The following is a 26,457-nucleotide window of genomic DNA, read 5'->3' as shown; positions in this document are numbered from 1 at the left end:
CCTTTTCAGGGTCAGAGCCTATCCCAGGGAGCATCGGGCACAAGGCGGGGTACACCCTGGACAGGGTGCCAGTCCATCGCAGGGGTGGACAAATCCTACTTGGCAAATGAAAGCTCCAACGTGCGACCCAGTCCCAGGAAACCTAATCGACTAGTATCATGTAATAATGCACTGCGAGCTAGTTAGCTAGTTAAGGGCATTCATGCAGACTAACGGAAACAAACGAGTACATAAAAAACGTGTAGAACAAATGTCAGCAAGTTGTTTCACCTACGAGATGTGGTGTTTTGTCCTTACAAGTGAAACATTATCATTAGTATTTTGTTCTTGTTTGCTACTTGACTCTAGCTAGTGTCTTGATTTTCTCTTGCAATATTTCCCCACAGTGTAAAAGTGTGAAATGCTGGCAGGAGTCATTTTAATTGCTTTGCACCGCACTTCAGTTTGCTTGGTTTGCAAAGGTCTACAGTCCTCCGTGTATGTTACTTAATCTGCGTAGTAGAAACTGAATTACCGTCAGCCAGATCACGCCTTCGACTGATGTGTGTAGTGCAGCATGCTGTTGGATTTGAAACGAGGAGTTTGCGCTATAGTTATAGCCTTGGGGTGCGTCGAATCAGCATCAAATGCATTGTTTAAACACAGGGTATAGATATCAAAAGAAAATGATCAGGAGTAATGGTTTTTTGTTTTCTTGTGTGTTGGGTCTACTTATATCCACCAGCGAGCTACGAATAAAACGAACCTAAATGACTAGCCTAGACACGAAATCTGCTAATCACAGAGGTTTTCGAATTTCTAACTTGGATGTTCCTATTTCAATTTTTCTTCCCTTGGCTTTTTTCTAGCTTCAAACCATGCTAAATTTCCATCTGCTCCTTATGTACTTACACATCAACATGTACTCTATGTAAGAGACAAAGTTTATGCTTCTACTCTCTGTTCCATCTTTCTTTATTACCTACCCAACTCCCACCCACCCCATCCATCTGTCTTTCTTTGAAAAACTAGTTTTTCCAGTTGCCCTGCTCTGGACATGATGCTTCCTCCTTTTTCTCTTTCCTCTCGCTGGCCCCGGTAGTTGTGGGCCTGACCCTCTCAGTCTCGCCTGACGCGTGATCGCAGTGATGCTTTATTACCAGTCGTCGCCTGTGCTCTTATCGTGTGCTGCCAATGCTCATTTCCTTCCTCAGATTGAAATGCAAATGTGAAATTTAATGATAAATGCATTATCTGATGGGGGCTGATAACACTGATTCACAGTCAGCGTCAAATACACACCCCAGGGGGCTTCCCAGCACAAACCTGACAAAATATACTTTTTTTTTTTCCCCCCCTTTATAACTGTATGTACCTGCAATAAATTCTGGAGGTCATATACATTAAAAGGCGAATGATATTTGGCGCGACCAGCAGCGTGACGCCAATGGCGAGCAATAATTGCTGCTGTTGCTATCTTGTTCGATGTACTATCCATCACTTTGATGAAGTGACTTTTAAGAAGATATGGTGGGGGGGAGGGCAAGATAGAACTATTTTTTCTTCAAAACCTCTGAGAAAGCAAGGGGGGAAAATCTGCATGGTAAAATGAGGTTCCTCAAGAAGAAACGATAAATATGTTTTTGTGTGTGCGTAAGCGTTCTGTTGGGGAAGCACAGTCCACGTCCATGAAAGCACACACATGCAATAAAGCTTTGGAGCAAAGCCATTTAATCCGTTCCATTCAACCCTGCTAACTTCTCTTATAATTCATTGGCGATAATAAGTTAATTTAAGTCCATCATTCCAATGGTCTATACAAGGTTCTCTTAAAATGCAATTTAGTCCAATTTAGGACGCTTGTTGGATCACTGGAGCATTTAGTGTCAGAATTTCTACAGACCTCTCTCCATTTAGCCACCTGGGCATACGAAATGAGTTATTTTACTAAAGGTAGATCAATGTTCATACAGTCAAGATTCTGTGAAATTGTTTTCAAGATTAGCGGCAAGATTAATTAGTCTCAACTAGCCTTGAATTGCTGGAGACCTTTTTATAATCATCTATAGATGAGGACAAATTAAAGGGGGGAAAAATGGTGGTGGTGGTGGTGGTGGGGGGGGGGGCATTTATTTATTTTGCTGGCATGGCTTGGCTCCACTTGTCCCCTTAGTATAAAGCACTACTGCAAACCAATGCAAAGTTCTTCTGGATGATCACTTTATCCTGTCATGAAACATCCTGATGGGCATGGCTTCTTCTAGTATGACCCCACCCCCATACACAAAGAACGAGGGCTTTACTGAGTGATTTGGCTTGTGGAAAAATGATGTAACTCATATGCTGTGGCCTTCACAGCCACTAGGTCCAAACCTAACTGAACACCTATGCAGGATTTTGGAGTAACTATCTTTCTTTTTTTTTTTTTTTTGGAAGAATGCTGTTCATTGTTACAGTAGAGTTCCAGAGACTTGTAGAATCTATGCTGCGTTCCAACACCTTACTAAGACACTTCATTCCTTTATTTTGTCTAAAAGGCTCATATGAGTTATATGAGTGCAGCTGAAGATGGCTAATTTTAGCACTCATTAAAAGCTTCTGCTGAAGAGTTTTACCTTGTCAAGGATATCTTTAGATGCCCTGCTATTGAATGGCTTAAATCCCCTGATCCCAGATGGATTCATTTAAACTGTGTCATAATGGGCTGCTTACAAGTGATTACTAGCCGTTAGCTAATGGGCTAAATGCTTGAAGGAAGGCCAGGGACAATCTGATGTCATCCAAACCTTGCCAGATAGCGGGAGCGAAATGATCCGCGACCTTCAAGCCTGCATGCTTTGGGTTTGTTCTCTCGTTTTGTTTAAGTCTGAGTCAATGTTGCGATGTTAAGATTTAAAAGAAAATTGTGTTCATTGATGCTAGCATAGCTACTGGCATAAAAATAAATAGCACGCCAGGCTTAGAGTGAACGTTCAATGTACAGTGGGTTGTCTTTTAACAATAGATGCATGCTGTATATGATTTAAAAAATACATATATGTCATATTAAATACATAGCTTTTAAAAATTCAATCACGGCTAGTATTGGCAGTGGGAATGAAATCGGTATCAATACTGCAGATGAAATCGATTTTCTTTTTGTCCACCATCATGTCTGTTCAGGACACTTACTTGGACCGTCCCACTCTTCTGCTTCCAGAGGGGGAGGTCTGGTCTTGTCATTCTGTCCTTCCATGTCTGTGTCCCCGATCTCTCTGTTGCTGGTGTCTTCTGCTAGAATATGAAAGGAGACAATACGTTACATGCATTTCCTTTTAATACAGCTATTGAGACATTTCTGAAACGCTAATAAGAAAATCGACATGGCGTTTAATGAACAGAATCCATGATTTTTACTTAAGATAAGTAAATCCATGAATCCATGATTTTACTTAAGAAGCATAAGATATTCAACTGAAACGACGACAAAACTAATTTTGTCATAGTTAGGTAGAGCTATGGATAAGACAGTTCAAGAAATGTAATTTTAGAGTGCACTTTCTTTCACTCACAGATGTTAGTTAAAAAAAAAAAAAAAAAGAAAAAAAGAAAAAAGTACGCCCACCCTTTGATTTCCTCTACGTACATTTGTGAACATATGGTTGGATGCTCTCAGGTTAAAGTGGAGATAATACAAGTAATACACGGCACATTCTGAAAAGTTTTACTATATAATGTTTTACCTAATTAGTTCTGAAAATGCAAACCTCTAAGAAATGTCAAATTTCTGAGAAAAAAAAAACAACAACACTTCCATAAATCTACTTAATATAATGAACTAATTAAATAAACAAACAATTCATTAGAAGCGTGCTAGAATGCATTATTCTTAAAAAATAAATCAACTTGACACTATTTTAAAGCAATTAAGCAAATATATAGGTACATTCATTTAAATTCACAATGAACAAGATGATTGGTTTAAACTTCTGGGAAACATGTAAACAGCTTATGTAGCTTCTAAAGGGCAGTACAAGACCTTTAAACAAAATAACAATTTACACCGATCATCCTGTTCAAAAGTTTACACCCCCCTGGCTCTTAATGTATCGTTTTGCCTTCTTGAGCATCAGTGAATGGTTGGACCTTTTGTAATAGTCGTGTACGAGTCCCTCGGTCGTCCTCAGTGTGAAAAGATCTCAACGTCATATAGACACTGTTGGAAAGGGGTCAAATATGGAGAAGATGCCGGAAAAGTAAAGAATGTGCAGGACCTGGAGGATTTTTCTGAAGAACAGTGGGCAGTTTAACTGCTCAGGACAAACAAGGGACTCGTGAAGAACTATCACAAAACAAAACAGTCACTGATCATCCAGGTAACGACACACAGGATTAAGAATGTAACGTATGAACGTATGTAAACGTTTGAACTGGTTCATTTGTGTGAATTCAGTTATTATTGTGTCTTGTGGATTATATGTAAACATCTGTTATGTGAAATTGCTTATTCAGGACAGAACTAAATAATAATAATAAAAAAAAACGCCCTCTTGTTGATATGATCCCTCTTATTATTTTTTAAATTATTAACATTTTTCAGATGCTGAAAGGCGTATGTAAACTTATGACCTCAACTGTAATCACTGGCATGGTGAAGTATTCTGTAAGGAGATATTTATTTGATATTTATGGAAGTCTTCAGTGTCAGTGCTTCGTAACAGTCGGGACGTTTTCCACCACGAGTCGACAGGGCAGAGGACTTTCTGGTTTCTTTGTAACATGTTGAGAATGATGTCACTTCTAGAAAGAAAAGAAAAGAAAAGAAAAGAGGCTGCTGAGGGGACAATGAGGGGATGTTTATAGCAGCTATAAGTGACAATCTTGTTTCGCAGATGTTCCACAACATTATGCATAATAACTATAAACGGATGCAAAAAAAAAAAGTGTCACTGATTAATAGAAGAAATAGAAGAATACAACATTCCAGGATGTGCTGTCCTAAGGAAATAATCCAGTTTATAGGATAGCAATGCATACCCCCAAGTGTTCCTTACATAATATTCATTACATGAATAATGAACTCGGTTGACTCGGTCACCGCAGACTGAAGCACTCTGAAATATCTGAGGGACCTGCGCTAATGTGTCTTCTAGCTTAAAATAGTCTATTGTTCTCACAGAAGAGCTCTGGACATCTCCAGTGACTCAATGAATATGTTTCATGGATGTGTGACTATATGTTGATCCCAGGAGAGAGCAAGAGAAAGGAAACCCCACTGGTATAGGAGGATATGGGGAGGTGTGGAGAAAGAACTGGCTATTTATTACTGTTTGATCTGTGTGTGTGTGTGTGTGTGTGTCGGCAGGCAGGTGTTGCTTTGCATTAGGCCGCTCTAGAGACTGCCACTTAGCTTTATTGTTAAAATGCTTTGCCATGGGGTGATGAGATTTAGCTACATGACTACGCATCATCATTTCCTAAAACTCAGGACTGATATCTCCCATTACAAAAGCATTATCTATTCCTGCTAACGGTTCATGAAGGTAACCAAAAGTGTGAATACTTTTATTTCCATCTTATTCGGGTAATGCTTGTTGGTTGTAATGCTATATATTTCAGTTACACCAAGCCTCAAATCTGATTGGTCAGAAGGTACTGATGGATTTTCTCTAACTCTGATAGCAGTCCTGGATGTAATTTAAATCACGGGTTTATTATTATTAATGTGCTCGTTCTAATATGTTATCATTTCTATACTAACAGCTCTTTCACAGGAATTATATGAAGGACGCATCATATAATCCAAGGCTAATAATAAATGGATTTTAAAAAAAAAAAATATAATAAAAAAACCTTTAATTTGTTTATATGGTGATATTTATTTAACATCTGTGGAAGGAGTCTCCAGTGTCAGTGAGTTTTCCACCACAGGAAAAATCATCAGGGCTATATATATATTTCTGCAATTTGTTTCTTGGTAACAAAACAGTATTTTTAACTTCTAGAGAAAGTAAGGGAACAACTGTTTATAGCTACTATAACTTCAGTGATAACAGGACAAAAATAGTTCCTCCTTAGCAACCTTTTCTCTTCCTTCCAAAAAAAAAAAAAAAAAATTCTGCAATGATAAGTAAAGATGAGATTAAAAAACGGATGTATGACTGATTTTTTTCTCTCTCTGTATCTCTCTAGCCAGATGTTATAGCTGAAAGCAGAACCTCCCCCACATGGCTGTTCTGGCTCCGGTCCCGTTCTAAGTGGGGGCGCGTCGAGTTCTAGCTCCATCCTCCATATCTTTAAAGTGACTCTACATCAGCTAACCTTAGGCCACTGATTAAGAGAAGCTTTCTAGTACTTAGTCTTATGTTATTTACAACGTTGAGGAAGAAAGCTACAGATGAAATACCGTAGGAGGAAAAGCAATCAGATACACTAAAATCCAGGAAGCTACAGTTATTTACCATCGTGTTTGGTGTGTCAGACCTTTTACTATTTAAATTGGAACATGCTCAACAAAATTTGTTCAGTTTGTGTGCCTGGCTCAAGTTCTCAAATAAATGTGGAACAAGAAGTATTTTTATAGTTGTGTGACAGAGCTTTGACATAAAAATAGTGAAGGGCTTTCATGGGTCTATTCCTGCGTTCGACGTACCTCAGAAATGGGAAGTCGGAGCTCGAAATGACGTTGTCTTCAACCTCTGTTTATTCAAGGTACAAAATAAGGGTGGAAAATATGCAAGACTAGATGTTCGTCTATTGTATTCCTTCTCAAAACAGCAAGCTGTATAGTCAGTGTGATAGATTTAACAAGCGAATATGTCTATATTGATTTAGTGAAAGCAAATGCTTGTATATACAGCATGATTCATTTAAAGGTAAGCTGTGCTACGTCGTTGCTGTAGGCAGACATGTTGATTTGACATCACTCTCTGAACTCAGAGGAACTCGTAGTTGAGAAGACCATCATGAGTTCCAGGGTCGGGATTTTGAGTCAGGTCTTTGGCTATTCTTGGTCGGGTCTGGGGAATTACAAGTTACAGACATCTACTTAAATGCAGCAAAGATCCTTAAATTAGTTTTATTTTTTTTCAAGCCAGTCCTCAGACCCCGAAATTCAGTGTTCTTCATGGTTGAACCAAGCCACACTATCATAGCATACAAACATTTGGCTGACGAAGTAGATTTCATTGAGAAACCCTGCCATAAAAACTGCTTACATAGAAACATTCCGAATATATTCCCTTAGAAAGGTAGCACCCTAAATCATATGAATAATCAAATAATAATAAAACTTACACCAAATGTAAGAAGAGTCTGATAAAGCTGATAGTTTTGATCACCATGATTTACGATTTGGTCAAAAACAGTTAAGTACCTAACAAATGTAAAACTAAACGCTTTTTGAATTGTAGTTATTTGTTTTATTTTTGCTTACATTCGTATTTTCGCTACTTGTAACTATACAGTTTTTGTATCTTGCAAAAAAAAAACAACCCAAAAAACGACATGATTATGTGATCATGCATGGATGAAAACTCCCACTGGAAGCAGACGCGTCTCCAGCTAAGATTTTCTGTATAACAACAACTGATAAGATTTACAGCAGAAGGAAACCAGATCGACTGTCACTGCTGATAAGAAAGCCTGCTCATCTCCTTTAACAGTGCTGTTTCGTAATGAAGATCTCTTTCACACTAGCTCCTCATGTTTCCTCTCTCTTGCTGTGGAGCAGTGGAACGGCACAGGATGTGGAAGTGACCTTTCTAACACTCTGGAACGGCCTTGGTATTGCTCAGCGTTAAAAATATGAGCCCGTTCGGACGGGTTAATCTACAGATCGAAGTCCCTCGCTGCGCTGGCCGTAAGCCAGTTAAGACACGGCTCACTTCAAAGGCGGGCGAGTAAACACGGCCAAAAAGGATCGCATCTTCCTGGCTGGCTCAGGAACTGCCAGGCACGAGAAGTGTGCAGTGATGTCCCAGTTACTGAACACGAAGTCACTCTGACCTAGATTTCTCTTACGCAAGCTCCAACTCAGACCATAGCTTCACTCCCCCCCCCCCCCCCAATTCCTTTCCTATTACTCCTCATGACTATTTGTACTGTCAGGCCCAGAGTACCTCCTTCGCACACTCCTCATGTATAATGATGAGGATAACAAAGGCGAGTATCAACAGTTCCTCTACTAAGTAGCAAGAGAGGGAAAAGGGGGGAGAGAGCGAGCGAGCGACAGAAAGAGAAGGCCGGGGAGATAACATTAAAAGCACTACCTTGATCTGGGGCGAACATGTAAGCCCTGTAACGAAACGTATTGCGACTGTTTAATTACCGCTCAGGAAATGAAGCTACAAGATGATTCCTTAATTAAGCGGTGATTAAGGATTTTCTGCCTTCTATCTAGCGCTGTTTGCGATGCATTTTAAACACAATCGCCGAACAGCAACCTCTGAGAGAACAATGTCGCCTGGCTTGATGAGGGTTTCCTAGAATATAGTAGGAGTTGGCATGGGAAGACAGTGCAGATGTACTAATATATTAGACTGATAAACATAGCATGCTAAGATGAATCATCAGAATTGGCATCAAGGCAACTTCTTAAAATGTTGAAATACCACAGAGAGCTTTGAGCAGAAGTGGTATTCTTTGATACCTTATAGATAGAAATAGTCATTTCGGCTAAAGGTCCGTTTGAAAAAAAAAAAAAAAGACGAGTGCTGTTTGCCTACAGTAGAAGTGTATGAATAAACGAGGCCAAACAAAAGAAGACAGAGAATGTCATGATTGTGTGTGCTTGTCCATGCGAGTCGGACATTCTCCCCAGCATAATGTTACACAGGTCAATAAGCTTTCAGGCGATTTACACAAACGCCTCCTCCAGCAAGGTAGAAACAAAGTCGTATTGGCTTCCCCCCACCTCCCACCTCCCTCTCAGCACTGCCTCCACGAGCACAGCCCTTGAAAATGTCAATCCGCAGATTTTAAGTAGATCCGAGCCTCTTAATCCGGAACAAACTGAGACATACAGATGTTGAGAAAGAGAGATTCCTTTCGTAACGTTCATGGCGACAATCAACGCAGTAATGGTAGAGTCACTTTTTAAGGAAGGAGGCAATTCAAAATTAAAAAAGGTCTCAATTAACTTGATGCTTGATTATTCTTTTTCAATACCAACAATGGTGATCATGGATAGAAACAACAAAACGTCCGAATCTTAGAATTCAAATCAATCCAACTAGTCCTCCATCTCACATTTCACCCTTAGCTAATTTTTGCCCGAGTCTCATGGCGCACAAATCTCTGCTGAACTGATCCCAAACAAATTTCTAATGGCATCAATGGATATTTAAAAAAGACAAACAAAAAAAAGCAAGTGAGGCACTGAAAACCTTGCAAAATCTCCCAAAGCACCCTGGTGGAGAGACGTGATTAGTGAAAGATTTTGCTTCGGTCTCCTTCGAGAGCTATAAACTCACTGTCAGTACTGACTCTGCCAGTTCTGTTGGACTGCTCGGCCTCCTCGATCTCTTTCCTCAAGATACAGTCTGGGAGCAAAAAGATCGGTCCCATTTAGCCATTCTTAACAAACATTAATGAATCATTTCCTCCTCCAACTCCAAGTGATGGCTCGGTAAACTGCATTTCGCACAAATTTCCAACCATCACACTCACAGATCTCCACTTCTGTCTGCTCTTTGTTAACATTTGCTATTGGAAGAAGGTGCTACAGGGATCTGTCTGGTAGGATTGATCCTAAATAGCTTGAAGAAGCAAAGACAAAGAATAAATGATTTCAGCTATTTTCGTTTTTCTGGTTAACAAAAGGCGAAGATTGGAGGGATTCAGGCGGTGTGAGGCAAAATGGGCAAAATGACTTGTACGAGTCCTGGCTCTGGTAGTATCAACAAGTTAGGAGTAGCGCAAAGTTATACCAAAGGGCATACCTTTTCTAACAACTTATTTTGTATGAAATTGTCCATGTCCAACCATATCCATCCATCCATCCAATCATCTTCTATACCGCTTTATACTTTTCAGGGTCACGGGGAACCTGGAGACTATCCCAGGGAACATCGGGCACAAGGCGGGGTACACCCTGGACAGGGTGCCAATCCATCGCAGGGCACAATCACATACACACTCACACACCCATTCATACACTACGGACACTTTGGACATGCCAATCAGCCTACCATGCATGTCTTTGGACTGGGGGAGGAAACTGGAGTACCCGGAGGAAACCCCCGCAGCACGGGGAGAGCATGCAAACTCCGCACACACAGGGCCACGGTGGGAATCGAACTCCCGACCCCGGCCACCGTGCGCCCTCCAACCACATCACTCTTGTTTATTTGAATTTGTTATGAAATCAGTTTGGGGGCTCGTGGTGCTGTACAACCTTCAAAATGGACCTGCTGAATATAGATTCATTTTATGAACAAAATACAGCTATTCCAATATTAGGCTCTAAATCTAAATATGCACAATAATATTTTGGTAATTTTTTGGCATTTTGTCTTCCTGAACTTGAGATTTTGATTAAACTAATGCATTTCAAGTGACCAGTCAAATAAGCTAATACCTATAGCAATATTATTAACTATGATAATAGTGGGTTGTGATTGCAACCACCAAATGAAACCAAAATGTAGACCCCCTGGATATAATACACAGACTCATGGGGGTTCCTGGACCCACTTTAACAGCCATAGGACCAGAGCAGTCACAAGCTTTGGAGTGAGCCCTTCTCTGCATATTGGATGATTTTAATTGCCTAACTAAAATAACTCAAGCAGACAAGTCTTGAGCTTCAGGTTTATTATCGGGCTTGATCCTCAGGCCAAAAAGTTTCTACTTGCAGAATGTTTGGTCTAATGCAGCTGAACTCAGCCAAGACCTTCAGCCTTCAGTTATACGTGCTGCGCCATTCCTTTCAAGTCAGTTGTACTCTGTGAAACTGCTGGATCAGGAATCTGTCTTACTTTTGTGGTTTTCCACTCATCTATAGAAGGAAGGTGAAATTTCACTGTTGCTATAAAAAAAAAGATGGCATCCAGGAAATAAAAGACCATCTTAAAACTATAGACAAGGACGTGACAAGGGAGCATAAATGCCAACTTGGTGCCTTTTGCTATACATAAACATGGAATAGACTATACCCAGGCAGGTCCTTATTTGAAGAGAGCTTCGTTAATCATCAAAGAAAAGGCAAGGTCATGTCTACAGAGTATTGGGGTCTCTTTTTTCCATTTTCCCTCTCTTACTGGTGTCTGTGTATGGCTGTCTCGATAGGTCCCTGCTCTCCATCTCATGTTTATTCACATCCCCTTGCTCAGCTCAATCTATTCAGTGGCAGAGACTTCATTTCACACCGAACTATGCTGTTTCAATACCATTACATGCGAAGCCATTGACTGGAGCCCCTCGACCATTTCATGGTACATGACTATGCAGTGGCTCCACTGGAGCCGAAACACTCTCCAGATAGTTTAAAGTGGTCACTCAGAACTAACTCACTCTCACACTCTCTCTCTCGCTCTCTCTCTCTCTCTCTCTCGTACAAATGCTGCTCGGAAATGGTGATGACTGATGTGCAGGCTTTATTTCTGTGAGATGGATTTACACTCATTATTGTGACATTTTGAGGGCAGTGTTAGCAATGCCAAGAGACACTGTCGTTTGCTGTCTTGTAAATGTAAAGGCAAGACACCACAGGTAGAAACCGGTAGAAGCATTTTATTCATATCAATCGTTTTTCTTTGAGTTTTGGATAAACTGCATCTATAACATGTCTTCTCTTTAATTCTAACAATACAATATTAAAATCCAACAGATACATGTTTAATTCACCATTTTTGCCCACCACTGTATTATCTGACACGCGGCAACTCTGAAGGTTTACGCTCTGCCCGCTCAGCGAAATCACATCGTGCCATATATCCCTGGAAAGCTTGTTTTCTGATATATGTACATAGAAATGTATGTGGCATTGTGATCTTCATGTCAATTTCTTTTATAAACCTTTTACTAAAAAAAACAAAAATATCTCAGTTTCTAGATGACCTGCATTTCATTCCTATTCTCAATTAGGAGGATACTGCAGAGGAATTTCCCAAAATGTTGATTTCGGTTAGATTTTATGAAAAAAAAAAAATAAAATAAATAAATAAATGCATAAAATATATGCGTGAATGGTATTTTCATGATTTAAACAACAAAGAAAACTTTTTTTAAACAAACCGTTCTGTAAAAAATTTCCCCTGAGAGCGTCTTCACAATAAACGTAATACTTTCTTTCTAACCTCAACCATTCAGTGTTATTAAATATGCAAATTTAGCTATACTTAATTAAATAGAGCCTCATTTGCATAAACAAATGAAAAAAAAAAAGTTCTTGTAAGAGAACTAACATTCAACAGGCACAAAGTCATCGTGATATCTGTTGTTTTGAAGAATTACCCTATTCACCTGTAGTGCCTTGCCTTAAAAGGCAGCCCAACTGAAAGACAGTGTTTATTCGAGTTCCGAGAAGAATTCTGGATAACGCTGCCTTTTATGATACAAACAGCGCCCTGATGGCTGACCCTACGTGATGTCTTAGATGTCTGTGTGCTGATTCACCATTGCTGTTTTAGATCTTCAGTTCCATATCAACTGCTGCAGATGTTTCCTTTCTCTTATGCCTACTTCCTCTTTTTCCTTGTTCGATTTCGGATTAGCTCTTTCCTAAAGAGACAGAATTAGATTCATGTCCATCCGGGGCCTTACAGTGTTCGTGATGGAATTTCAAGTATTAAGGGCATGTTAGAAACTTGCGATCCATCAAGTTTTAATATTCTCATTTGGGGCATGTATTCCAACAAGTCGACTAGACCATATGATAATTACTTAGACTTACGTAGATTAATGTCAGCTGTATATAATAGCATATCAATACTACGTCCACTATACAGTTTATTTTGCTTGTGTGGAAAGCTACTGAAACTAAGGCACCACTGACCAGGAAGATCATCACAGGTATTTTTAGTCAAGCCACATCAAGTGCATCAAGGTGCAACAATTTTCCTTAAGCCCCACCCCTTTCCACCTTACACGTTAAAGAACCTCTAGAGCCATTCAGTTTCTTGACCTTTCTTAACTATAAGAGGCTTTGCGACTTTGCAGCACTAATAAGAGCGTGGCTATGCTAATGAACACGACAGCTTCGTTCTTTGCGCTTCCGAGCTTTTAAGACCTATTATAGACTGAAACTTTTGATGGAGGCTTTAGGTTTCCCCGTGACAAGCCCATTTCGGGGCTACACAGATTCTCAGTTACTCTGTTAAAAGCTCGACGGAAGCTTGCTCGCTGGAGACCTTATTCTCTTCTACAGTCACTGGGACTGATAAAGGCCCAGGGAAGAGTGGCTCCTATTGAAAGGAGACGTTCAATTCAGCGCTAATTACAACACGCCGTCACTTTGGAGAGGGTTCACTTAATCAAGAGGGCCCTTCTTCTGTCTTCATATAAGGGTGGAATAACACGCGTAAACCGTTTAATGCTGGGATTGCGTTCGCTTTTAATTCTCTCTGCTCTGGCATAAGTGGGGTATATTTAAGCCATTTCGACTCAGGGCTAAATGACTTTTAAAAGAGATCTAATAAAAAAAGAGGATCAAGAGGAAAAAATGGCTACACCTGATGAGCATGCACTTCTTGCTAAACGAGGAGCGGACATTTGGAGAATTACAGAACTGCGATAGGAGAATGGGGGGCTTATAGAATTAGAGAAGATAGGAGAAGAACTGGGAAATCTGACGTACGTGGTCGGACTGTGACAAGGCCAAGATTACTTAAGTATCTGTAAATGGAATAGTTAGAACTTTAGGTCAGTGTTGGTCTTAGTTTGTGCACAGCCATTCAAAAGTTAAAGATTTTTGCTAAACCTTTTGCAAGAGCTATCAAAAGCTAATGTGACACACTCTGAAGTAAGTTAAAAAAAAATGTTATGATGTGGGTCTTTGCTACTTACACTAAATGCAAGAATATTGGACTTTCTTACCCTAGCTTTCCTCTGTAATGAAACAATGCCTTTTGCAGTGCTAAAATCCTACACAACCTACAACCCCAGTTCCAAAAAGTTTGGGACGCTGTGTAAAATGTAAATAAATTTAAATAAAAACAGAATGCAATGATTTGCAAATCTCATAAACCCATATGTTATTCACGATAGAACACAGTAAACATATCAAATGTCTTCTGTGTTCTAAATATCAATCATATTTGGGTCTTACAGGGTTAAACTGAATAAATGTATAGCTTTACAAAAAAAAATAAGGTAATTTTGAATTTGATGGCCGCAACACGTCTCAAAAAAGTTGGAACGGGGGGGCAACAAAAGCCTGGAAAAGTAAGTGTTACACCCCCCCCCCCCCATTTTTCTGCCCAATTTGGTCAACCCACCTGCCAATTCCAACCCGCCAGCTAGCTCTCCCCTATAATATGACAACCATCAATCGGGGGAGGGTGAAAGATATCACATATCACATGGTTCCTCTTGTGAAGCCAGCCAGCCATATCTTTTCAAACTGCTGCTCATGCTGCATCATAGCACACTCGGTAGAAAGCACTATCCGCCCTCTTCTGCATACATGAGCTCACATGATTGGCTTGTGTCGCAGTGATTGACAGGGGGGACAGAGTTTGCCATCCCTCCCACCCAGAGAGCATGGTCAATTTTGCTCTTGGCTTGGCTCTTGGCCAATGACTTCCCAATGCCTTTTTGTCAAGGGCACACGATGTGCTATGTTTAAACTCATTCGTTTCACTTAATCTATACCAAAATGCACTTAACTCTCCAGCTCATCATATGCTGTTACCTAATACATTTTAGTCTTGCTCATTTCTGGCCAACCAAAACATTGGACTGTACAGCACACTGCTTGTACTTGCCTTGTAAACTAGCTATGAATTTATTATTTGTCTAGCCCTGACTTGTATAGGTTCAGTATAGTTACTGAACAATATGCCTGCAGATGAATAAATAAATAATAATATAAAAATGTAAGTTAACTCTAATGCACAAGTATTAGAATATAGTTGTTTTTTTTATAATTTGTACTAATTATTGGTTAATTAGACTTGTTTTAAGCCCAGTACATATGATTGCTTTTTTTTTTATTTAATAGTATTGCCAAATTTCCAACGCGTCTTTGACTTTAAATTCCAGGCACAAAAACCTCATTTTAACCTTGAAATGAAACAATGACAATGTCATCACTATTAACATTCCCCCACTTACCTGCTATGTTTTCTTTGTCTTTAATAACAAAAGGAAATGATTATTAGTGTGCGTAGCTAACGGAAAACATAAAAGGATAATGTTTTTCAAAGAAATGCCCCGTGTAAAAATCCCACTAGGCACAATGGTTTTTTAAAACAGCGTGACAGAAGCGTAATTCAAAAAACACTCGTCTTTTGAAGGCCAGGGCCGATTCAAAGCACAAGCTGCTGATTAAAAAGTCAAATTCCCGGTGATGGGTGAGTGAAGTCGGGTACACCTGGGGTGGAGAGTAGGTGTGTGTCTGTGTGGAGGGGGTTGTCTGGCTGACAGTTCTGTAACTTCAAGCAAGCTCCTATGGTGGTGTGATGTTACCAGAGAATGAAATAAATAGAAAGAAAAGAACAGAGGCCTAATTGAAATGGAGTTCAAAGAACAAGTGAACTGGTTGGCTGGCTTTGCTTTTATGTGTGTGCATAGCCATGGTGCATTCGCTGGAAGTTTAGCAATATTCCCCAAAACACACAGCCTCATGGCAGAAGCTGGCTGGGTAAGGTGCCAGGGTTAGCCAGCTCTCTGACTGTCCTCAGATACAGGGATCAGATATCAAACCCTGTGGCTACACACATGGACACAGAGGTTCTGTCAGAAGTGTGTATGCCCAGACTTTGGTCCAAAAGTCCCTCCAAACCAGCCAAAAAAAATAAAGATCCGATGCTGGAGAGCAGTGGCCTTGACTCATGTCCTTTAATTACATACAGTATAGTTAGTAATGCTATCTTATTCAGTAGAGGTAGAAGATACATCACCGTATCTGAAGAATCGATAATATATGTTTGCTTTTTTTTTCACCTTGGCCAATCCCCACTCACCTATTAGGTCTCATTTTCTATCCCTGATTTTATTTCCAGGTTTAAATACATGTACTTAAATTTATTCAAAAGGTATGAGTAAAAGTGTAAGAACATTCCCAAAATGAAAAGATATCTGTTACAGGTGATAACTCAGTGTCCCTTTCACCAGGTAACTTGGGCAGACATTAGCTAAGGCTGACTAACAACATCTTCATTCTTCCAGGGTTAGCTAACATGATAATAACGCTGACCACACCAGCTGAATGCTAATAGATAAACCTCATACATAGCAACACAGCGAGAGGTAATATTCCCTTTCAATATTTCTCATTTCAGAATTAGGCTTAGCTAATATTTTCCAACATTCCTTGTTTCTTGTTTTCATTCTCTTAAATATTAGCTAGCATGATAATAAATCTGTCATTATAAACTAGCTGAATGCTAATAGCTAGAACCTGTATGTAGGGGGTCATTCCTATGCTCTGCAGATTTACCTGTAAATGGCACATAATGTAACAATATCACTGCGTGGGTATTTGGACAGTTCAGAAGTGAGATGTCAGTCACAGATTATTATTATTATTATTATTTTTAAAGGTGTTCGAAATTAACTTAATTAAAATAAATGCAGAAAAAAATACACTAGCATATTTGGAGGCAAAAACAAACTGGAGGCTTTAAATTAAATACAAAAGTCATGATGTCATGAGAGTTAAATTCAATAACATACTAGGCTAGTTTAGTTTTCACCTGGAAGCGATGACCTTTTGTGAGTCCATGACTCCAAGCATTTGTTTAGTTCCCTCAATACGGCAGTGCTGGGGATCAGAAACCCCCTTCGACGAGTTCCCACAATAACCCATGTCATATTAAGCGAATACAGAGCTGGGAACATGTTTTTCAGATTCCCATTATGTGCTATATAGAGCTGAGGAACATACGACCCTGGGAACTAGGGGAACATACTGTAGGACCTTTTGTCATGTGTTCATTATGTGCCATATAAATCTGGGGGAACGTAGGACCCTGTGAGCGTAGCAGTCCATACAGGATTTCGCCAAGTTTTTTTTTGTGATCGTTGCGGCCAAAAATGCTTGATTTCGCTGTGGCTGTTTTACAGTTTTGTGATGCAGCTTGCGGAGCTTTTTGTGCTGTTCTGCAGAAAACGACTTGAATTCGCAAATTCGCATTTGCACGAAATTGTTTTGCGCAGTCTTTCGCAGCATTGTTCGTTGGTAAAGGAGACCTTTTAGCTGTATGAAGGGGGCTTTGGCTGGATGCGCTTCGTGATGACGCATCTTGGCACGCATCTGCGGTCAATTTTGAAAAATCACAATGTCCTGCGAATATCGCAAAGTTTCCTTCATTTGCCGTTAATTTCTATAATCGCAACGTCGCAAAATCCTGGAGGGACCGACATACGACCCTGGGAACCTTTTTCATATGTTCATTATGTGCCATATGAATCTGGGGGACAGAGGAAACGTAGAGATTTTTCTTTTGAAATGGAATAAAGGTAAAAAAAAAAAAAACCCTCAAGTACAGATTTAAACAAAATGACAGACTTGAGGAGAGTTGTCTCAGGAATATGGAGACCCTCAGGAGTCTCCAAGTCACTAACCGTTTACCTAATATACTACTGTAATCCTAAAAACAGAACAGAACAGAACTTCAGCTCGTGATAAGTGATCTGCAATAGCAATCTTTCAGTTTTACATTTACTCTTTAGCATTTTTAGGTGACAATTAAACTAACACCATTCTCTCTACACGTCCACTTGACAAGCGATCCCATTCCTCTTCATGCTAGCTTTCCATGAATAGATAAAACGCTTCATTTAAAATCCCGCTCTGACTCGGCACTTTTGTACTCTCTGACCTTTAGCGCAGAAGTACTCCATGTCCTCGCAGCCGAGGTTCTCTGTCTCGAAGTCCGTCGTGAAGTTCTCCTCGGCTGAGAACTCCTCTTTAGCCGCTAGCTCGTTCCCCTCAGACACACATTCCTCCTCTTCCTCTTCCAGACCATCGTCCAAGGGACCTAAACACATGCAGAGAACAGTCACACACCCTTCATACACACTCTGTGGAGATACCATGAGTAAATCTACTTTTTTTTTTTTTTTTTTAAACTATACTACAGAACTCCAGCTACGTTCGAATGAGTAGTTAGCGTATTAGCTTCATTAGCTCCAGCACGTGAACTGTAGGATTCAGGATTATGGCTCCAATTTGGTAATAGCTTGCTATATCATAAAGCAGGGTCTTTTGCTGTGGTAATAAGAAACTTTTTTTTTACTCTCTCTCTTTTTTTTTTTTAACCACTAAAAGTTAATGGTTTTAAATATTTACTGCTAAAATACTGCAGACATTACACTAATGCTAATAATGAAGCCATGTGAATCTTTACCAAAGCACAAAACGAATAAAAATAGATTATAGTACTGAAGCATTTGAAGCTATTCATTTTTAAAAAAAAATTAAAATCCAGCATAACAGCATTGTGGTTGAGTAGCAACTGCAACGGAGCCACATCACACACGGTTCATCTCATAGTGCCTGCAGCTGATGGCTCAGAATAACACACACACACACACACACACACACACACACACACACACACACACACAACTGTAGCTTAATGTGCACATGCATGTGCAAAACCTGCTTATAACTATCGAGGCACATGCACACACACACGTCTAAATATCCATATTTAAAAAATAATAATCACGTTTAATCATATTTAAAATTTTCCACTCAACCCCAATAATAAGAATAAGAAGAAGAAGAAGAAGAAGAAGAAGAAGAAGAAGAAGAAGAAGAAGGTGTTGAGGATTTGAGAAGAAGCTGTCCGAGATTCCCCCCCAAAAAACATAGTTACACGGTGGAGTTTCATTTATATCAGCAAGTGTGTGTGAAATCACTGAAGAAATCAATTTGAACAGAATTGGATTTGGAATTTTTTTACAGAAAAGGTTTTGGGTCGAGAGACTTGCCAGAAAACAAAATATCTTTACTAAATTTGGATTACGAAGGAAAATTGTGTACATTTGATTTTAAACTGTACCACTTCAACACAATTTTAATCACATTAGAGTCATATCTCCCTGCAGTTCTCACCTGGTTTCCCACTGAAGCTAAGCAGCGTTGAGCCTGGCCAGTACCTGGATGGGAGACCACCTGGGGAAAACTAAGGTTGCTGCTGGAAGGGTATTAGTGAGGCCAGCAGGGGGCGCTCACCCTGTGGTCTGTGTGAAGCCTGATGCCCCAGTATAGTGACGGGGACACTACTGTAAAAACAGCACCGTCTTTCGGATGAGACGTTAAACCGAGGTCCTGACTCTCTGAGGTCATTAAAAATCCAGAATACTTACCGTAAAAGTGTAGGGGTGTAACCCCGGTGTCCTGGTGATATTCCCCCCATTGGCCCTTCTCTATCATGGCCCCCTAATAATCCCCATCTCTGAATTGGCTACATCACTGTCTCCTCTCCACTAATAGCTGGTGTGTGCTGGGCATTCTGGCGTGCAATGGCTGCCGTCACATCATCCAGGTGGAAGCTACACACTAGTGGTGGTTGAAGCGATCCCCTCCCCCCCCACCCCCCATACTAAGTAAAGCACTTTCAGTGCCTAGAAAAGCGCTATATAAATGTAACTGTAACCAACACACTGTGCACATACACACGTATTCGCTTACAAAATATCGAACGTGAGTGCGCACACACCTAAACTGCGTGACTTTAATGTGTGTATGCATGAGTGAAAATCACAGCAGTTCATACGCATTAAAAAAACAGCTTTGAACCCAGCGCTGATACTGCAGACGCCGGAACAATGTGTCTGAGGGAAAGTTGCTCGCTCGCTGCCTCCTTACTTTTCACACCGACATTAGCACGGCAACGGGGAAGAAAATACTTTTATTAATTTGTTCACCTTATCACAGGGTACAATGTTGATTTTTCCATTTACATACTATGCCTTTGGGTAACACAGCGCTGCAATCTGAAAGGAGACACTTTTCTGTGTGATTAATTTTTTTCCCCCCTATGTGCAATATTATTTCTCTAAATCTAAATGATTTTGAGTTTTGCTTGTAGCCGTACATTCCTGTATTTGCATATTACTGTTTCGCAGCAATCCTGTTCTGATGGAATTACGGCTACCTGAGTTGCAGTGGGAAGGGGAAAATAATCAGAGTGCATTTGAATATATAATGTTTCTGCCCCAAAAGAAAAAATATATTTTTGTGTTGCATATTTTCAGCAAGCTCAGTTAAATGACAGTTGTGTGTGTGTGTGTGTGTGTGTGTGTGTGTGTTTTCTGTGACTGACAACCTGGAATTGAGAGGTGCAGAGGCCTACTTTATGCCTACTTTATTGGGATTCACAGGCTAAGAGGCCACACCTCCTTCACCATGATTAAAGCACACAGGCCACACCTCCTTCACCATGACTAAAGCACAGAAGCCACACCTCCTTCATCCTGACTAAAGCACAGAGGCCACCCCCCCTAAATCCTGACTAAAGCACAGAGGCCACCCCTCCTTCATCATGACTAAAGCAAATAGGCCACACCTCCTTCACCCTGACTAAAGCACAGAAGCCACACCTCCTTCACCCTGACTAAAGCACAGAAGCCACACCTCCTTCACCCTGACTAAAGCACAGAAGCCACACCTCCTTCACCATGACTAAAGCACAGAGGCCACACCTCCTTCATCATGACTACAGAGGCCACACCTCCTTCAATCTGACTAAAGCACAGAGGCCACACCTCCTTCACCATGGCTAAAGCACAGAGACCACACCTCCTTCACCATGACTAAAGCAGAGGCCACACCTCCTTCACCATGACTAAAGCACAGAGGCCACACCTCCTTCACCATGACTAAAGCACAGAGGCCACACCTCCTTCACCATGACTAAAGCAGAGGCCACACCTCCTTCACCATGACTAAAGCACAGAGGCCACACCTCCTTCACCATGACTAAAGCAGAGGCCACACCTCCTTCACCATGACTAAAGCAGAGGCCACACCTCCTTCACCATGACTAAAGCACAGAGGCCACACCTCCTTCACCATGACTAAAGCAGAGGCCACACCTCCTTCACCATGACTAAAGCACAGAGGCCACACCTCCTTCACCATGACTAAAGCACAGAAGCCACACCTCCTTCACCATGACTAAAGCACAGAGGCCACACCTCCTTCACCTTGACTAAAGCACAGAGGCCACACCTCCTTCACCATGACTAAAGCACAGAAACTATGCCTTCTCTCATTTCATTCAGAATATGTGAACCATCACTTTTCTTTCACAGTAATCACTCATTGCTACATCTGAACATTTTCTCTTACAAATGAAGTGAAGTCAAAGGTCTCTCACAACACACACATCCCTGGAGTTCGCTTCTGTTTGTTCTCCACTTAATCGAGTAATTATTGTGGTTCAAACCCCTCCCAGAGTGCACACTTTCTTCCTGAACGAGAGGCACTGTGAGGAGGAAAAGAAGAAGAAGAAGAAGAAAAAAAAAAAAAAATCACCCTGCTTTTTTCATTAAGGATCCCTTTGTAGTGCACAGGAACTGGGCTTACATGAAAAGAATTAGTGTGGCGATCTCCAGCAGACATGCTGCGCAGCGCTGGAGTGCGCCACTTTAAATTAGGATGCAGGGTTGTGATCGTATCGCGAGCCCGGGCCTTTCCTGAATCACAGGAAGGTAAGGATGAAGAGAGAGAGGGCTCGCGACGTCTCAATATGCTAAAGCTGTTGATAAGCATCGGGAATTGTATCGAAGCGGGGATCACTGAAGCTCGACCTGGTTGTCAGGGTGGGGGGAAAATGTGTCTAAACACATACACTCACACACACACACACACACACACACACACACACACACACACACACACACACACACACCATGTGGAAGCGAATAGGTTTGTGAAGCTGATCTGTAGAGGTGCAGATGTCAAACCTAGTAAAATTCACTTCAGCAATACTGCGACTGCTGATAATCAATTTGAAGATATGAAACCGATTTGCCAGAACATTAAATGTCATAGTGACACTCTTTTAGGTGTTGATAAGTTAATATTCGAGAGCCTTCCTACACAGCATGGACACGCCTGCAATAATTTCACACCTTCTAACCTAGATCTTTTCTGAACATCACGCATCCAGGGAAGAACTTTTTCCTTTTTTTTTTTTTTTTTCTTTTTTTTTTTTTTAAAAGTGTTAGGTAGCACACAATGGGAGGACTGGTGATCCCTGGATCTCCTTGAGATCTCAATTGCCACAGCAGGACCTGAATGTCATTTCTTTGCAGATGCTCCTGATGCCAGGTGTGTGTGTGTGTGTGTGTGTGTGTGTACACACTCGGGAATGCTTAAAGTTAGACCTTCCTGAACGTCAAAGTGACCATAATCGAGTGCTTTTAACACTACAGTACATTCACGTTGTTACTCTCGGCTCAAAATGACCTGTAAATAACCTCTCGTTTTGTTCAAGCCTGTCACCATGGTTTCAGTCGGGTCGGAACTGTCTGGGGGCGTGTCCGGTCAACGATGACCGGCGGTGGCATCTCCATGTCGATGACAGCGGTGATAAAGAGCGTAGGAAAGCTTCCCAAATCATTTAGGAAGCATTGTTCCCTTTCAAAGGGAACAGGCTTACATGCGTAACCCAGACATTCCATTTCAAAGGGAACTCCACGTTGCGTTAGCTGAACGCTGTGGGAAACGTTCAGCTAACACAACGTCTCATTCCCTTCTCAGGGAACATGGTTACATGCGTAACCCAGACGTTTTCCTCAAAAGATAAGATTGGACACCTATGGTTTAATCGGATGATCTCGGTCTGCAATCAGTTAGTAGGTATGGCTCGTGGTTGGCTTGGTTGGAATGAAAACCTGCAGCTACCCGACCCTTTCTGGATAAGATTGGACACAAGATTATGTCCCTGTTGTTGGTTCAGATGATGTCAAACCTGTTCAGAAGCTCTACGACTACTGCATTTGGCTTAAAATGATCCGTACTATCACTTATGATGGCATCTCAGCAAGCGCCAGGTAATAAACAGAAGATCTGTCATCCACCACTATGAAGAAAACGACAAGAGCACAACGTCAGTACAAAAAGTCTTCTCTTTTTTTGCCCGGCATTGCTCCGTTTTATGCAGGTGTTAGAAAGTTCAGCACTGAAGCCATAGTTAAATGTTAACTCCAAATAGTTTTGATTTGTTTGGCGAGTCTGGTGTTAATTTGTTTCTTGGTGCTATATTCCACCATTTCAATGTTATATGAATAAGAAATCCATCACAGATATACTGTAGAACAGTGGTCACCAACCCTGTTCCTGACGATCTACCTTCCTGAAGTCTTTAGCGCCAACCATAATCATGCCCACCTGACCATCTACTCGTCGCCTTAAGAAGTTCTTGATCGACTAAAACGGGCGTGTTGGAGATGAAACCTGAGAAGGCAGATGGTCATCAAGGAAGATGGTTGGTGACCACTGCTGTAGAGCAAATGTTGTACTTGAAATTTCCAGAATGCGACAGTTCAGCTCGGCTAGAGAGCTACGGCTGTAGATGGTGTATTAGCAGGAAAGTTATAACTTTACAAGCCAACCTGTTTGAGCAGAGTGTATATACGAGGAGGTGAGAGAACTTGACAGACTAAAAAGATTAAAGTGCTGCTACATCGTTCTCTTTAAGTAGAGATGATGTGAGGGATAAACCGCACCCGCACCACCACCAGCATGTAGGAAACCAAAATGAATACAGACCAACGTGTCAATAGCTATGTTTCCATCCAAGTCACGAATTTAAAGAGGACCTATTATGCCCCTTTTTACAAGATGTAATATAAGTCTCAGGTGTCCCCAGGATGTGTATGTGAAGTTTCAGCTCAAAATACCCCACGGATCATTTATAATACCGTGCTGTAAATGTCCCTTTTTGGTAGGAAGCACAAACATGATGTATTTCGTGTGTGTCTCTTTAAATGCAAATGAGCTGCTGCTCCCTGCCCCCTTTCCAGAAGACGGCTGTGCCTTTAAAGCGCACCTATTATGGTTTTGAAACGTGCCTAATTTTGTTTTAAAGGTCTCATACGATAGATTTACATGCATCCGAGGTCAAAAAACACTTTAACGCGCTCATAATTTAAACTGCAGCATTACCTTTTACCTCCAGGGTCACAAACGACTCGTTAAATGATCCGTTCTAAACGACGCACTCTAAACTCCTCCTTTCAGAGAGCATACTCTGCTCTGATTGGTCAGATGTCCCAGTCTGTTGTGATTCGTCTACCGCTGTCAGCGAGCAGCCAATGAAGACCAGAGGTGGGGCTTTTTATTACAAACCTACGTAGGTTAGTACAGGAAGTAAAGTCTGGAATCACTAACGAATCGTTTCAGCTGTTCAGAATCGGTTCCTTCTTTTTGGAGTCAATAACCTGTGCTTTGATTTTTTTTAAAAAAATTTGCAGCCTTTTTATATTCGCAAACAGCTCTATAACACACTGCATGAAAGGTAATATCTGAAAAAGCATAATAGGGGCAGTTTAACGTGTGTGAAAAATTGGAACATCACCTAAAACATTCGCGAATAAAGCACCGTTTCCATCAAAGTGCTCAAGAGAACTAACAAAATGGTGACTTCTGTGGCGCAAGAGATCAACACAAATGGAGGTTGTTGCAACCGGGGAAACCACCGTGGCTCGTTTTCCCCAATATAATATGAAACGTCATCACGAACCTCATGTTATCTTGCGATCGGAGGCGGATGCCTGATATCTTCCTGATACGAGGCCGATCCGCTGGTTAGTCCGGTTATGCCGACCCACCGCTCCTCAGTTATCCACTCCCATGATTTCTTGAAACAAAGTCACATGATTTTTTTTTAAATGCATATCGAGGGATTTATCCAGTAAATGTGTTTCCATCGTCGTTTATCTGCATGACTTCTCATCAAATTGAAAAAAATTTATCCGCCTCATCTGAAAGCAAGTTTTTTTTACGTGCAGGTTGGAGATTTTACTCGCATCTGGTGTTTCCATCCGGCGTTTTTTTTTTAAATTTATTTTTAATGCGATATCCAAAAAATTCGTATAAAAATACATGGATGGAAACAAGAAGTTTAAATGAAAGTGCATTATAAAAGAAACCTTGGACGACACTGAAGACCATGAAGTTCATAAACTTTAAGAGGAAGAAGCCGAATCATGAGAGTCGACTGGGGCGTTTTAAATTGCTGACAAGTTTCACGCTGGAAAAAAAATCATCGTTTCCGAACCGGAAATTTCCTTTTCAAAGAGTCCCGACGGTTAACGCTCGCTCTTTGGGAAACCGTCGTGTTTCGATTCATTCCGGGAATTTCACTCCGCTGATAAACGTCCACAGCGGACAGCACGACGTGGAAATGATGGCCAATGAAAAGCAGGTGGGAATTTCGGACGCAGGTTTGTGGACGGTGTGTGTATGTGGTTTGTGGTTTGATGGCGATAGTGCACTTTATCAGCAGGAGGCACAGTGGTGTCGCCGTCTCAAACCGGGTCTCTGTTACGTCCCTTAATTAGGGCGGAAATAATTGAATCGGACAGAACAAAGCGAGCGATCTCTACGAGCGGAAAAAAATTCGTCTCGCCCCCCCGCCTACGCGGGGATACTTTTTTATTTTATTATTATTGTTATTTTTTTAATCTCTCCACGCTTTTGAAATCGGGAGCAAGCCTGGCCAGAGGGGAGTGAAACGTGTGCCCAGCACCTGAGACCCAACATGAATGTGAAATGCTCCTCGCATGCCTATAGGGACGTCCGACCTGGCATCAGACGGTCCAGGATCCTTTTGTGCCAAGGCAGAGACTGGCATGGTGTTAGAAGGTTCAGGTTGGCACATATGCACACACACACACACACACACACACACACACACACACACACACACACACACACACACACACACACACACACACACACACACACAGCAGTCCTCCCTACAACCACACACCAAATACACATTTCAGCCAGGATTTCCTTTAGTTTTAAATCACTATCATGTACATTGTCATGCATGGGGTTTTTTGTTTGTTTGTTTGTTTGTTTGTTTGTTTGTTTGTTTGGTTGCATAAATACTCCATAACCTTTCTACTTCCTACCTTGGCTTTGTGAAAGTCCTGAATATTAGCACTTACTCCATCCTTTGTGTTTAGTTCTTGTTTGTTTGTCCCACTGGGGGAACGCAAAAGGTTTTTATTTATGACCCTACAACAGCGGAGCAAACAAACAGCTGGTGAAAGACTGGTGTAAGTGCTAATATTAAAGAGCGGCACAAAACAAAAGAACAAAGGATCATTTTGGAGAGTTCCCCCTAAAGAGACAAAACATTT

At 41.0% G+C, this 26,457-nt stretch overlaps 1 protein-coding gene across 3 annotated transcripts in view; it reads right to left on the bottom strand.

Annotated features, from left to right (window-relative positions):
- Positions 1-26,457, bottom strand: part of zfpm2a (zinc finger protein, FOG family member 2a) — a 173,087-nt gene that overhangs the window by 101,849 nt on the left and 44,781 nt on the right. Inside the window, exons 2-3 of one of the 3 annotated variants that reach the window (XM_053611334.1) lie at positions 17,946-18,104; positions 3,151-3,252 (exon numbers count right to left, since the gene is read on the bottom strand). In XM_053611334.1, the coding sequence (XP_053467309.1) occupies positions 3,151-3,252; positions 17,946-18,104 (261 nt within the window). Of the gene's footprint in view, positions 1-3,150; positions 3,253-17,945; positions 18,283-26,457 lie in introns of those variants that run through there. The other 2 variants (XM_053611332.1, XM_053611333.1) reach the window with 2 other exon arrangements.

The sequence above is a fragment of the Ictalurus furcatus genome, chromosome 23 (assembly GCF_023375685.1).
Source record: "Ictalurus furcatus strain D&B chromosome 23, Billie_1.0, whole genome shotgun sequence".
Lineage (NCBI taxonomy): Eukaryota > Metazoa > Chordata > Actinopteri > Siluriformes > Ictaluridae > Ictalurus > Ictalurus furcatus.
Note: the sequence above shows the minus strand (reverse complement) of the source record. Positions and strands in the feature narration are given on the sequence as shown.